Source organism: Squalius cephalus, assembly GCF_949319135.1.
Source record: "Squalius cephalus genome assembly, chromosome: 19".
Taxonomy (NCBI): domain Eukaryota; kingdom Metazoa; phylum Chordata; class Actinopteri; order Cypriniformes; family Leuciscidae; genus Squalius; species Squalius cephalus.
This window is the reverse complement of record NC_137140.1, coordinates 1816330-1831888: the sequence shown is the minus strand read 5'-3', so window position 1 is coordinate 1831888 and position 15559 is coordinate 1816330. Positions and strand designations below refer to the sequence as shown.

General features: G+C 40.7%; 1 protein-coding gene across 11 annotated transcripts in view; it reads left to right on the top strand.

The window, feature by feature from the left end:
- spag9b (sperm associated antigen 9b) overlaps window positions 1-7828 on the top strand; it is a 100891-nt gene extending 93063 nt beyond the window's left edge. For 5 of the 11 annotated variants that reach the window (XM_079851967.1, XM_079851965.1, XM_079851961.1 and 2 more), the window contains 6 exons: window positions 25-173; window positions 1320-1491; window positions 3538-3651; window positions 4339-4518; window positions 5016-5138; window positions 6513-7824. In XM_079851967.1, coding sequence (XP_079708093.1) covers window positions 25-173; window positions 1320-1491; window positions 3538-3651; window positions 4339-4518; window positions 5016-5138; window positions 6513-6628 — 854 coding nt within the window. In that variant the 3' untranslated portion in view covers window positions 6629-7824. Of the gene's footprint in view, window positions 1-24; window positions 174-1319; window positions 1492-3537; window positions 3652-4338; window positions 4519-5015; window positions 5139-6512 lie in introns of all 11 variants that reach the window. The other 6 variants (XM_079851968.1, XM_079851964.1, XM_079851963.1 and 3 more) reach the window with 2 other exon arrangements.
- The last annotated feature ends 7731 nt before the right edge of the window (window positions 7829-15559 follow it).

Genomic DNA, 15559 nt, shown 5'->3' with positions numbered 1-15559 from the left:
TAATGATGGACATTTGTGTCACAGATGGCCAGTGGGATCTGACCAACTATCACCTGTTGGATCTGGGCCGTCCGCATCACTCGATCCGCTGTATGACTGTAGTGCATGACAAGGTCTGGTGTGGATACAGGAACAAGATCTTTGTGGTTCAGCCTAAAGCCATGAAGATTGAGGTATGACTTTTCTAGAGCATCTCTGGCACTGAATGCATCTCTGAGGATTCTGAAAGAAATTAATACTAGTATTCAGCAAGAATGCATTAAACTTATCAAAAGAATCATCAGCATATCTGTTTTCAACATTAATAATAATCATAAATGTTTCTTGAGCATCAAATCATCATATTAGAGTGATTTCTGAAGGATCATGTGACACTGAAGACTGGAGTAATATATATTCACATAGAAAACAGCTGATTTACATTATAATAATATTTACCTGTATTTCTGATTAAATAAATGCAGCTTCGGTGAGCAGAAGAGACTTTTTTTTTTTTAAACATAAAAAAATCATACCGACCCCAAACTGTTATTATTATTGTTATTAAAGCATGTTTTTTTTAAACACTATATTATTATGTTTCAAAATGAGAATGTTTTATGGCTTCATGTTTTTCATGTTTGTGGCTTACGATTCAAAACTCAAATTATAAAACGTTTCCAACTGCATGAGCTACATTTGAAGCCTGGGTAAAATGTCAATTAGGTGTCGAATTCATATCTATTAATTCAGTTCAAGTCGGCATGAAATGTAAGTTGCGCTGGTCTTTTCTTCCCTCTATTATGACGTATATCCGAGTGAAACGCTTCAGGAACAAGAACAAATGTGGGCGGGGCTTGATTGTGTCTGTGGGGAATTGATTGGATGGTTGTGGTTTGCTATTGGCTGATCTCATGTGAGTGACAGGTTATAGCCCCGCCCACATCATCTGAGAAGAGAAGAGATGCTGCAAGAGGAACTTATTCTGATTCAAGATTATTAACACAATAATGATGCGCACCGATAAATCATTTATAATAAACACTGCAAAACAAAAAGAATTGTCAGTTTTGATTTCATGGACTAGATAATGAACTATATTAATTGGAGGAAGAATTGTTTGTAATTTTTCATATTTTTTTTAATTATTACTTTTCGGTGGCTTATCTCATACTACAGTGTTTGAGGGCGGGGCAAACAGACGCTCTTCAGCCAATCAAGACCACAGGCTGGCATTATGCTAATTAGTTACACACACTGCTGTCGTCCGAGTCCATGAAAACCCTTGCATGTGATTAAATCAGCGTAACGCAATGCCTTATTTCTTCCCTAATGAACAGAAGTCGTTCGACGCGCATCCCCGTAAGGAGAGTCAGGTGAGGCAGCTGGCCTGGGACGGGGACGGCATCTGGGTGTCTATACGCCTGGACTCGACCCTCAGACTGTTCCACGCACACACACACCAGCATCTGCAGGACGTCGACATCGAGCCCTACGTCAGCAAGATGCTGGGTGAGGCTCCATTATTAAACCATTAAAGAGATCGTTCACACTGAAATGAAAACTCACACTCATGTCGTTCCAAACCCATAAGACTTCAGAACACGAATGAAGAGATTTTTAGCCCCTGTGTGACTTTATGGACATTTTTGTCTTTTTCTGTTTTGTTTTTTAATCATTTTGCCTGTTAATTCAATTCGATTCAATTCACATTTATTTGTAAAGCGCTTTTCACAAGAGTCCATATGATTCCACATTATAATTTAGAGTGATCTGTTAATGCCAGCTGCTTAAGATTGTGTATTTCTATTGGAAGTTTTACTATTTCACCCCCATTTACTTAAATAAATCTTTTTTTTGCACTAGTAACACAAAATAGTTCCACTCAGGATCTTGAAAATGTCCCCATTGAAACCCATTAAAACTGCAATTTTTTAACCCCAGGACCATTTAACTATAAATCTTTTCATTCTTTTGGCAAGGCTTCAAAATAAAAATTTCACTATTTTTTTTTTTTTACCAGATGGTGCCAAAGCTAAAACTCGCTTTATTCCTGTTTTCTGCTTCTGCATATTAAAGAGCCAGTTGGATAAATTATGCAGCTATAGTTGTGTTTGTGTGTGTGTGTGTCAAGTCAAGTCATCTTCATTTATATAGCGCTTTTAACAATGTAGATTGTTCCAAAGCAGCTTTACAATGATAATAGGAAATTAAAGTAAAGTTTTTTGGCTTTATAGCAGCTCTAGAATAAAGTTATTGTCCAGCTAAAGTTAGTTTGATTGATTCACTTCCGTCGCAACGATCATTAGTTATTAACTTAGTGGCTGCTAACACGACACCGTTTTATGGAAGCTTGTTTCCGCCACAAAATAAAACATTTTAAAAGATAATTGCGACTTTTTATCTCACAATTGCGAGTTTACATCTCGCAATTCTGACTTTATTTCTCAGAATTGCGTGATATAAAGTCAGAATTGCGTGAAATAAAGTCAGAATTGCGTGAAATAAAGTCGCAATTGCGTGTTATAAAGTCAGAATTCTGACTTTTTTTCTCGCAATTGCGACTTTATATCACGCAATTCTGACTTTATAACACATAATTGCGAGTTTATATCTCGCAATTCTGACATCTTTTCTCAGAATTGTGAGATATAAACTCCAATTCTAAGGAAAAAAAGACGGATTTTTTAATTATTTTTATTTTTTTACCTCAGAATAGTTTGTATCTCACAATTCTGACTTTATAACACGCAATTGCGACTTTATATCATGCAATTCTGACTTTTTATCTCGCAATTGCGACTTTATTTCTCAGAATTGAGACTTTATTTCTCACAATTCTGACTTCATATCTCGCAATTGTGAGAAAAAAAGTCAGAATTGTGTGATAAAAAGTCTCAATTATTATTATTTATTTATTATTCAGTGGCGGAAACAAGCTTCCATACCGTTTTAACAGAAAACTCTTCAGTTCTTTCTGTGCTAACTTCAAAAACGCTAACCTGTGAGAACGCTGACGGCGTGCACATGCGTATTACGAGTTCAGTCTATAGGTATGCGCGTTTGAATATATGTGTGCAGGCGTGTAGTCCTTCCCTGCAAATCAACCCTCAACAAACTACTTGTCTGGCCTTAAAATTAATAATACAGAATTTTTATCACTTCCACGTAGCCGACAACGCTTTATCTGTAGAGAGGTAAAGGTAGGGGAGGGAGGCCTTCACAGGGAAGAGCCTGTGTGTGTGAGCCTGAGTGTGTGTGTGCGTTCTTCAACAATAATCTGCCTAGTGTCTTCTTTAAAATGAGACCAAACTTAAGTCTGTGCTCCCAAGCTTCACAATTTTTTTTATTTATTTTTTGACAGTCATTTATGGACCTATGTGTAACTTTTTTTAATTGACGCACAAGGGTTAAATTGTTCACCTAAATCTCTGATGCTTCAAATCATGGGTTTGGAACGACATGAGGGTGAGTAAATGATGAGAGAATTTTCATTTTTGGGTGAACTATCTCTATCTATTCATGCCGTTGAAATGGCTGATGTTACGTGTGTCACAGGCACCGGGAAACTGGGCTTCTCTTTCGTGAGAATCACGGCGCTGACGGTTTCATGCAATCGCCTGTGGGTCGGTACCGGGAACGGCGTCATCATCTCCATCCCTCTATCAGAGAGTGAGTGCGTCAGCTAATCGTGTCATCCACTGTAACACATCACACCACAGTTTATTCAGACAACATTTCTCACATTATCAGAGTTTATTCGCTATAGTTTAGAAAATGGTAATAAAATATGAGCAGAACTCAGTTGATATTTGACTGGTTTTGTCCGTCCTTCTGTTAGACTGTCTCACACATGAATTATGTTGAATATCTGTCAGCTGTTAAATTTAACTACACAATTAGATAAAACCAGTTTAGCTCAACCAGTCACCAAGCAATGCTTCATTGTGTTCAGTCTGTGTGTAAAAAGAGCATTAGCAATTAAAGAAAACACACTTCAGCAGAACATGATCAGCTCAAAGTGTCCCAATCATTTTTGGTCCCTAATTTTAATATATTTTACACTGTATGAAGAATATTTGGGTATAATATGTCACTTTACTTTGCTCTCCTCACTTCCATAAATGAACTATAGCGTCCTGCACACACTAGTGAAAAAATATAAAAAATTATATCTGGTGTCTGAATAATTTTTGGTTTGACTGTACATGTCAACTTATTCTAACTAACCCGAAACCTAACTAATACTCTAATGAGAGTTAGTTGTATTATAGTTAATAGAATGTCTAAAGTGGACCATTGAAATAAAGTGCAACCTCAAACGTTTGACATTTTAACAAGTGTTTTTCATTCCTACAACAGGAAGTAAAGAGACATCAGCGTCGTCGAATCGTCCAGGCGGCGCAATCCGAGTCTACGGAGACGAGAGCAGTGATAAAGTCACGGCGGGCACGTTTGTGCCCTTCTGCTCTATGGCACACGCACAACTGTGTTTCCATGGGCACAGAGACGCCGTCAAGTTCTTCACCGCAGTGCCAGGTACAGTAATTCACCAAACAATAGCCAAAGGTGGTAAATTTAACGGTAACAAGGTTCATTAGTTAAAGGTGCAGTGTGTAAGTTTTAGCGGCATCTAGTGGTGAGGTTGCAAACTGCACCCAACTAAAGTTATGGTGGCCAACAGGAAGTGATGTCGTCGTCTGAGACAGCAGAGAGTAGCCAGTTAAAGAAATAATCTCATAGTGTTATATATGCATTAAATAGTCTCTGTAAAAGCGTCTAAATGCCACTTCAGATGCAGCTTCTGTGCCGAAGATGGGTTTTGCTGATACTGATTTCATCTGATCGGTAACGGCACTATAGTGTAATTAACGGATTACATCTTAGAATATGACATTAAAAAAGATAAAGCATACATTTAATAAAGTTAGAAAAAAAATTGAGACAGAAATGAAGAATCATGACTCCTAGAATCGAGTCACGTGACTCCAGTCGATGCCCACCCCTAGTAAAGTGATGTTTTGGCTGTTTTTCAGGTCAGGTGGTTTCGTCGACAGGCTCGGGTGTCGAGGGGAACGCTGACGAGTCTCCCATGCCGGATCTGATCAGATCTGTGCTGGTCATGAGCGGAGGAGAGGGATACATCGACTTCAGGATGGGTGAGGCGCATCACTGATGATCACACAAGATTCACCGTCCCATTTCCATTCACAAGCTTGTGCTTTGATTCAGTTCCGATTTGGATATATATACAGGGTTTGAAACTAACGTTTTCACTCACCGGTCAATTTGGCTACTTAAAGGGATGGTTCTGAGTAAAATCATCCTAGGGTCCTTTGCACCATGACCTCGAGCCAAACACCCCCCAGAAGCCTTTTATCCCTTGGTTGAACATTATTAAAGTTAGAGATTATCTAGAGACATCAGCCGGATGGTTTAGTGCAGGCGCTAATGGATCCAAGGCTGTATCTGGTAAATTACCGCACTAATAATGCCCAGAATGGCACCAAACTTCTACAGTAATACAAATAGGTTCTGTACTCATAAAACGAGGCATTGGAAAGTTTGTAAGTACATCAGGAGTTTATTTAAATAACTCTTGCCTGATGGCTAATGCTACCGCTAACCCGGACGTCGACGTCACTTCCGTGATTTGAGAAAAGCACGTAAAAGTCCTGCAGAAAGCGATGCAGAAGATTATTTTTTCCGAAGTGTTCACAACTTAGTGTTAACTAATAATTGTTATAAACTGGTACTACCAACAAAATATTAGTGCATTCCTGGAACTGGGCGTCGTTACACTACATCCTTATGATCACTTTCTGCCAGGACTTTTACGTGCTTTTCTCAAACCACGACGTCCGGGTTAGCGGTAGCATTAGCCATCAGGCAAGTGTTATTTAAATAAACTCCTGATGTACTTACAAACTTTCCAATGCCTCGTTTTATGAGTACAGAACCTATTTGTATTACTGTAGAAGTTTGGTGCCATTCTGGGCATTATTAGTGCGGTAATTTACCAGATACAGCCTTGGATCCATTAGCGCCTGCACTAAACCATCCGGATGATATCCCTAAATAAGCTCTAACTTTAATAATGTTCGACCAAGGGAATAAAGGCTTCTGGGGGGTGTTTGGCTCGAGGTCATGGTGCAAAGGACCCTAGGATGATTTTACTCCGAACCATCCCTTTAATTTTTAAGTTACTGGCAATTCAGAACTTCTACTAGCAAAAAAAAAAAAAAAAAAGAAATGAACCAGATTAACTGCGTCACATCTTATATAGCATCTCCTCCTTTCCTCTTTCATCCTCATCTCCAAAAAATTATTTTTGCATTTAAACGGCACGTTTTTGCTCGCCCTCAAAAAGTGGCAATTTTAACATTTTTAGCTATAAAAAAAATATCTGTGGGGTATTTTGAGCTAAAACTTCACACACACACACACTCTGGGGACACCAGAGACTTATTTTCAACCCCAGCCCTACTGATGATACTCACACTTTTCCTCTCTCCGTGTCTTTCAAATCGTAGGGGATGAAGGAGACACAGAAAATCTGGATGAACCCACACTGAAACTACAGCCCTTTCTGGCCAAAGCTGAGCGCAGTCACCTGATCGTGTGGCAGGTCATGGCCAATGAGGAGTGACGTCACCTGATCATGTGACCGGTCATGGCCAATGAGTTGAGGAGTGAACCTTTCTCACTCAGTTCTGCTTTATTTAAGATGTTTCAAGCATTGGCTTATAGTATTTCTCTCATGCGAATCATGATAATCGGCGATTCTGTGTGTGTTTTCTGGGGCGAAAGCACAACAGACCACAATGCACTGCATCTTGAGGTTTCGTGTTGGGTGTAAACGGTTTTGTTTGTGGGAAGAAAAGGCTTCACAGATTGAAAGCACTATGAGCGCTAAAGCAATATCCTCATATGAATGTCACCAAAGGACACAGAAAGTTGATTTTATAGCTCATTAATGGACAAATAAGCATTTTCTCACTGCGATCATGTCAGAAACTTTACGTTGTGCTCGTCCGCCGTCTTTTTTAACACTAGAGCAGTTTTTGCAGGAAAGCGATGTGTAGATAAACGAGCAGAGACAAAGGCATATTTTTATGAGACTTTTGTACACGCGTCTTCTAGGCTGTAATCTGCTGACGCCGCGCCGCCGCTCTGCTGGGTGTGCAGTCGCTCGTCCTCGCGAGATAGCCATTGCAGTATTTATTTCTACGAACGAGCATTTGCAGTTCAGAATGTAACTCTGTACATTGAATATAAATATATAAAAATACAAATATGTATATGAAACGTAGACTGCTTGATTTTATTCTTTTTTTACACATGATTGATGATGTAAATCAGGCGGATTGATCGAGTGTGGATGGATCAATCTTTACCGGCTACAGAAATGTACCTTCAATGATCTATGCACTATTTTTTTAAGGACCGCAGGGGTGCGTGCATGTGTGTGTGTGTGTGTGTGTGTGTTTGTGCAACAGGTAGAGTGAACCGTCCCATGATGACATGAGCGTTACCCAGTGTCCCTTTAATACGTCCATCCTTCTCATCTTAGCCTTAATCTATTAAACTGACATTTTTGGGGAACTTGCTGTGTTTTACTGTTATTATTATTATTTTGTGCAATTTACAAGATGATTTATAGATGCACATAAAATGTAGATCAAGATTGTCCTTTACTGAGAAGAAAACCATATAAAGCAATTCATGAATAAAGGAAAGCAAACATCAAGTAAATCATCACATTAAATTGTTTCTTCATTGCATCTTATGGCCCATAATTCACTGCACAACATGCAAAAAAATATTAAAACATTTTTTTTTGACACTTAATGTCTGGATTTCATTGCATTAGAAAAGAAAAATAAGTCTAGCATTCTTGGCTCAATTTTAAAGAGCCATATTTGTGCTAGAATGTTTGTTTTGTTAAGGTTCGTTCATAGAATTAATGTTTGTAATTTCGGTTCTGGAAACAAAGCCAGTCTAGTTTTGGATGAATCGGTTGAGTGAATAACACTTGCATGACGATGTAACTCGCAGAAAGACTTGATCTTTCGTTATACGATGCAATGAATATGCAGACATTCGCCGATTAGATTCCACGGCACATTAAAACAGTTGTTTTGTATTACAGGTTTTCTGAAATGATGTTTAAATATGCAAATGAAGCATTATCTAATTAAATATGCACTTCTTTGTATACATTTCCAGAAGTGAAATCTGAACTGTTGACAAATTAGAGTTAAAGGTTCTCTTTTAACACACTATAAATAAATCAAAATCCTGTTTTTAGGAATGAAATGTTGTATAAATCAGGCGAATGACATATGAAGAAACCTTCAGAATATATAGATATGAATAAAACATAAGATTGGTGTGTGTGAAGCTGCTGAACCGGAGATTTCTGACTCAAACTCGTCGCCTTTAAAGAGATTGATATTGAGATCTACAGACGCAAATACGCAGTGTAATAAAATACACCTTTTTTTTTCTTTTTATATTTCACTAATCTGAAAGCAAAGTATATGGAGATAATTTTGTGCCATAATTAAACAAACAAATCCAGCATTTTGCAAACAAACTCAATCTGCTTTGCAAAGGGAAAAAAATGTGTTTGTGAGTCGAGTTTTCCTTTGCGAAGCAGATCGAGTTAGTTTGCAAAATTCTGGATTTGTTTGTCTAATTATGGCACAAAATTAACTCCATAAAAGTAGACCTTAAAACTGACCTGTGCTTGAAAAAAAACATTGATTTGTCTGTAGTGTCCGAATACATTCTACAGAAGTCAACATCTGAAGTGGAGCAAAACCTTTCATCAAAGTTGTAACATTAATTTTGAACAAAACAATTTTTTTTCTTGTTTCAGGACAACTTTGATGAAGTTTTTTGATCCACTTCAAATGTTGACTACTGTAGTTCCCCAAATATGGGCCAGTTGATGAACTGTCACACAGTCAGTGTTGTGAGTGTGTGGTTCTCGCCACAGGAGGGCAGCAGAGAGTCACTGAATTACTGCCTTTCAAATGACATTCAGTGAGGAAGAGCTGCTCCTCCCCCTTCTGTGATTGGCTGATGGCTGAGTACAAACAGTACATGTTCTGACACACACACACACACACTCTATTGAACTTCTGAATCAGCACTCAGGCATTCAGTGACAGTGAGGGAAGCTCTGAGCTCAACTGATCTAGTACTTATGAGGCGTTTAACTTGCAACCTTCACGATAATCATCTCATTTTTTTTTCTTCAAGACTTGTTAAAATCAGTTGCATAAAAAGGTAGATCAGTCTCATTTGAATCAGAAGAGATTGATTACCTTTGGTCAAACTAGTTTTTAAAGTAGTTAAAAGTAATCAAGTCTTTTAATGTTGTTTATGTGTCTATGTGGTGTTTTTAATCTGCTTTAAGACAAAGCATGTGTAAGTTCATAAGTCGACAGCATTGCTGAGTATTTCCTCCTTAAAACTGCAGTGAACCAAAGACAGTCTCAAAAACACGCTTTGAAATCGCTGGTGTTTCTGACGTCACAAACTACCTTGTAACCAATCAGATCAACGTGTGATCGCCAACCAGTGGATCTCTGAGCTGAGTGAGTGAGTGGAGGCGGGGCTCATTTGCATATTCATAGAACCGCGTATACTAAATAAGGCAAGGGTGTCGAGTTACAGTCAATATATTTTAAAGGGGACAAATCATGAAAATCTGACTTTTCCCGTGTGTAAGTGCTATAATCGGTGCTTCTGAAACCCAGAAAACGTGAAAAGTGAAACCCAGTAACTGTGTTCTGGTGAGTCTTTCTCTGCAAGCATGTTATAAAATAAGCCGATCAGATTTCGCTCCTTCTGACGTATGAAGAGGATCTTATTATAATATCACCGGCCCTTAACACACACGTTTACACACACCAGCCGACATTTGGTTCCACACGCGCCAACAGAGACCAGTTCTAACTCAATGATAAAGATCCAGCAGAGCCTGAAGCTGTTCTGTGGTTGAGCACAGACGAGCACTGAACACTATTGACCAGAACATGTCACCGCTGTCTTATAAAGACCTCAGGAACTGTGGACACTTGTGGAGAAGTTCAACATGATGATGAGATGATCAGTGTAACTCCACAACAACTACAGAAATGTCTCCGCTAACATTCAGAAGCTCTTCCTGAGTCTCTCCGTAAGGCTGCACTCGCTACTGGTTATACTGGGATTCTGGATGAGTGAGATTGGCCTGTTCTGTTATTGCCGGAGTTTCTGAAGCTCGTGTAAAGACTCCGCCCTCTTCTGAACGGAGGCGGAGCTAACGCTCATTTAAATTTAAAGGGACACACACAAAAACGGGGTGTTTTTGCTCACACACAAAAAGGGGCAAATTTGACTAGCTCTAATAAATGATCTGGGGATTTTGAGCTGAAATGTTACAGACACACTTTGGAGACACCATAGCATAACTTTACATCTTGTGAAAAGGGGCATAATACATCAGCTTTAAGGCATACTTTTTTTTTTTTTTTTTTTTAAATATGTCATTTTGGTGATCAAAGATGAGTTTTAAGGGATTAAATGATTGGCTTTAAGAGGGACTTTTAAGACAAAGTCTTAACATAGTGACTAAGTTTATTCAACTGGCTTCTGGATAAGATTTTCTTTTTCCTGAAAATGTTATTGAATTGGACTAAAACCTACTGATTTTGCTCTCAACAACTTTGTTTTATTATTTTTTGTACTTTTTGCATATTTCCCCCACCTTGTTACACTCATGGTGTTCTTGGCCAAAAATGATCAGCTTAAAAAAAAAAAAAATTTGCATATAAATCTCTGGTATGTTGTTACTCACTGACGAGCATGAGCTCAGATCAACGAGGCCTGCGATCAGTCAGTTCCAAAAATAAATACAAAACCTGTGCTAATTGACAGAAAACAAAAAGTAGTAAACAAAAAGATTGAATCCAAAATTTGGTGATAATAAATCATGAGAGATGGTCATTTTTTGACCTGACACACCAGATTAGGTGAAAGTTTTTGAGCCGAGCACTGGTTAAAGTCGGGATCAAAGTGAAGTTGCGCTGGTCTTTTCTCCTCTATTGTGTCGTATATCCGAGTGAAACGCTTCAGGAACAAGAACAAATGTGGGCGGGGCTTGATTGTGTATGTGGGGAATTGATTGGATGGTTGTGGTTTGCTATTGGCTGATCTCATGTGAGTGACAGGTTATAGCCCCGCCCACATCATCAGAGAAGAGAAGAGATGCTGCAAGAGGAACTTATTCTGATTCAAAATTATTAACACAATAATGATGTGCTCACATAAATCATTTAGAAGAAACACTGCAATATTGCATAAAAAAAATTAGAATTGTCAATTTTCGATTTCATGGTGACACTCAAATCATCTCCAGAAATCACTGCCGCTGTGAGACACAAAAAGTAACCATGGCTTTGCTACACTAACCATAGTTTAACCGTGGTATTTATAGTAAAACTGGTTATACAAATGGTTTTCAATCTGCCCAACAAAACACGGTTACTACACCTTTATTTTTCTTCTTTCTCCAAATCTTTTTATTGGTTTTCAGTGACACCCCCCCCCCCTCCCCCCATGAACATGAACTAAGAATGAACAATACTTCTTCAGCATTTATTAATCTTAGCTAATATTAATTTCAACATTTACTAATAAATTATAAAGATCAAAGGTTGTATTTGTTAACATTAGTTAATGCACTGTGAGCGAACATGAACAAACAATGAACAGCTGGATTATTATTTTTTAACTAACATTAACAAAGAATAATAATTACAGTAACAAATGTATCGCTCATGGTTAGTTCATGTTGGTTAATACATTAACTAATGAACCTTATTGTAGAGTGTTACAAAAAATAAAAAAAACTACACTTTTACCGTAATAAAACCATGGTTTATTTTCATAAGGGGTGGAGCTCATCAAACATTCATAACCTGATCCCACGTTCCCATCCTCTCCTGATCTGTTCTTCTCTGGGATCTTACGTAACTCGTCCAGCTGGCGTATCCAGGGATGTTCCCGGAGTCATTTCAGGATCCCTGAGGCTCAGAACACACCATGAGTTTATATATCTGATTGGTTGATCTATCAGTTGTCAATGTGTTTATAAAGCCTTTCAAACTCTCTCATATATGTTGATATATACTGTGATATATGTTGAGTCCATGCTTACACTACTTTGTAGTTTGGAATAATTGCATTGTATTATGTTATTAAAAGAGTCTCTTCTGCTCATCAAAGATACATTTATTAGATCAAAAATTCTGAAATATTATTATAATGTAAATCAGCTGTTGTCTATGTGAATATACAGTAAAGTGTAATTTATTCCTGTGATCAAAGCTGAATGTTCAGCATCATTACTCCAGTCTTCAGTGTCACATGATCCTTCAGAAATCACTCTAATATGAGGATTTGATGATCAAGAAACATTTATGATTATTATCAGTGTTGAAAACAGTTCATATTTTTGTGGAAACAGATTTTTCGGGAACTCTTTGATGAATAGAATAGAAAGAAGAGGAATAGGAATCTCTTGAGGTGGAGCTCCTGGTCTGTCAGCTGTGGGAGATTCAGAAATATGACTGTGCCAAACTAATAAAGCCAGATCTGACACTCTTCCAGCCTCGGCTCATCTGTGCGGGATCCTTTGGAGACGAGAGGCGGTTTCCTGGGAATGAGACGGGAGATATTTGCATTATTAGGATTAAGATGCATTACATAATGCAACATCCCAGAGGAGCAGACCTGTCAGTCAACACTTTCCCAGATTCCCACTGCCGCCTTCTGTGGGTAATGAGTGACCGAAGCGGAGCCTGTGATTGGCTGTGAGAGCTGAGCCTGTGATTGGCTGTGAGTGTGAGCCTGTGATTGGCTCTGAGTGACCGAAGCTGAGCCTGTGATTGGCTGTGAGAGCTGAGCCTGTGATTGGCTATGAGTGACCAAAGCTGAGCCTGTGATTGGTTAGGATTGACCGAAGCTGAGCCTGTGATTGGCTATGAGTGACCAAAGCTGAGCCTGTGATTGGCTATGAGTGACCAAAGCTGAGCCAATTGAGCCTGTGATTGGCTATGATTGACCGAAGCTGAGCCTGTGATTGGCTATGAGTGACCAAAGCTGAGCCTGTGATTGGCTATGAGTGACTGAAGCTGAGCCTGTGATTGGCTGTGAGAGCTGAGCCTGTGATTGGCTATGAGTGACCGAAGCTGAGCCTGTGATTGGCTATGAGTGACCGAAGCTAAGCCTGTGATTGGCTATGAGTGACCGAAGCTGAGCCTGTGATTGGCTGTGAGAGCTGAGCCTGTGATTGGCTATGAGTGCCCGAAGCTGAGCCTGTGATTGGCTGTGAGTGACCGAAGCTGAGCCTGTGATTGGCTATGAGTGACCGAAGCAGAGCCTGTGATTGGCTGTGAGTGTGAGCCTGTGATTGGCTATGAGTGACTGAAGCTGAGCCTGTGATTGGCTGTGAGTGTGAGCCTGTGATTGGCTGTGAGTGTGAGCCTGTGATTGGCTATGAGTGACTGAAGCTGAGCCTGTGATTGGCTATGAGTGACCGAAGCTGAGTCTGTGGTTGGCTATGAGTGACCGAAGCTGAGTCTGTGGTTGGCTATGAGTGACCAAAGCTGAGCCTGTGATTGGCTATGAGTGACTGAAGCTGAGCCTGTGATTGGCTATGAGTGACCGAAGCTGAGTCTGTGATTGGCTATGAGTGACCGAAGCTGAGTCTGTGGTTGGCTATGAGTGACCAAAGCTGAGCCTGTGATTGGCTATGAGTGACTGAAGCTGAGCCTGTGATTGGCTATGAGTGACTGAAGCTGAGCCTGTGATTGGCTCTGAGTGACCGAAGCTGAGCCTGTGATTGGCTATGAGTGACCGAAGCTGAGCCTGTGATTGGCTGTGAGTGACTGAAGCTGAGCCTGTGATTGGCTCTGAGTGACCGAAGCTGAGCCTGTGATTGGCTATGAGTGACCGAAGCTGAGTCTGTGATTGGCTGTGAGTGACTGAAGCTGAGTCTGTGGTTGGCTGTGAGTGACCGAAGCTGAGTCTGTGATTGGCTATGAGTGACCGAAGCTGAGCCTGTGATTGGCTCTGAGTGACCGAAGCTGAGCCTGTGATTGGCTGTGAGTGACTGAAGCTGAGCCTGTGATTGGCTGTGAGTGACTGAAGCTGAGCCTGTGATTGGCTCTGAGTGACCGAAGCTGAGCCTGTGATTGGCTATGAGTGACTGAAGCTGAGTCTGTGGTTGGCTGTGAGTGACTAAAGCTGAGCCTGTGATTGGCTGTGAGTGACTGAAGCTGAGTCTGTGATTGGCTATGAGTGACCGAAGCTGAGTCTGTGATTGGCTATGAGTGACCGAAGCTGAGCCTGTGATTGGCTCTGAGTGACCGAAGCTGAGCCTGTGATTGGCTGTGAGTGACTGAAGCTGAGCCTGTGATTGGCTGTGAGTGACTGAAGCTGAGCCTGTGATTGGCTCTGAGTGACCGAAGCTGAGCCTGTGATTGGCTATGAGTGACTGAAGCTGAGTCTGTGATTGGCTGTGAGTGACTAAAGCTGAGCCTGTGATTGGCTATGAGTGACTGAAGCTGAGTCTGTGGTTGGCTGTGAGTGACCGAAGCTGAGCCTGTGATTGGCTGTGAGTGACTGAAGCTGAGCCTGTGATTGGCTATGAGTGACCGAAGCTGAGCCTGTGATTGGCTGTGAGTGACTGAAGCTGAGCCTGTGATTGGCTGTGAGTGACTGAAGCTGAGTCTGTGGTTGGCTGTGAGTGACTGAAGCTGAGCCTGTGATTGGCTATGAGTGACCGAAGCTGAGCCTGTGATTGGCTCTGAGTGACCGAAGCTGAGCCTGTGATTGGCTGTGAGTGACTGAAGCTGAGCCTGTGATTGGCTGTGAGTGACTGAAGCTGAGCCTGTGATTGGCTCTGAGTGACCGAAGCTGAGCCTGTGATTGGCTATGAGTGACTGAAGCTGAGTCTGTGGTTGGCTGTGAGTGACTAAAGCTGAGCCTGTGATTGGCTGTGAGTGACTGAAGCTGAGTCTGTGGTTGGCTATGAGTGACCGAAGCTGAGTCTGTGATTGGCTATGAGTGACCGAAGCTGAGCCTGTGATTGGCTCTGAGTGACCGAAGCTGAGCCTGTGATTGGCTGTGAGTGACTGAAGCTGAGCCTGTGATTGGCTGTGAGTGACTGAAGCTGAGCCTGTGATTGGCTCTGAGTGACCGAAGCTGAGCCTGTGATTGGCTGTGAGTGACTGAAGCTGAGCCTGTGATTGGCTGTGAGTGACTGAAGCTGAGCCTGTGATTGGCTCTGAGTGACCGAAGCTGAGCCTGTGATTGGCTATGAGTGACTGAAGCTGAGTCTGTGGTTGGCTGTGAGTGACTGAAGCTGAGCTGTGATTGGCTGTGAGTGACTGAAGCTGAGCCTGTGATTGGCTGTGAGTGACTGAAGCTGAGCCTGTGATTGGCTCTGAGTGACCGAAGCTGAGCCTGTGATTGGCTATGAGTGACTGAAGCTGAGTCTGTGGTTGGCTGTGAGTGACTA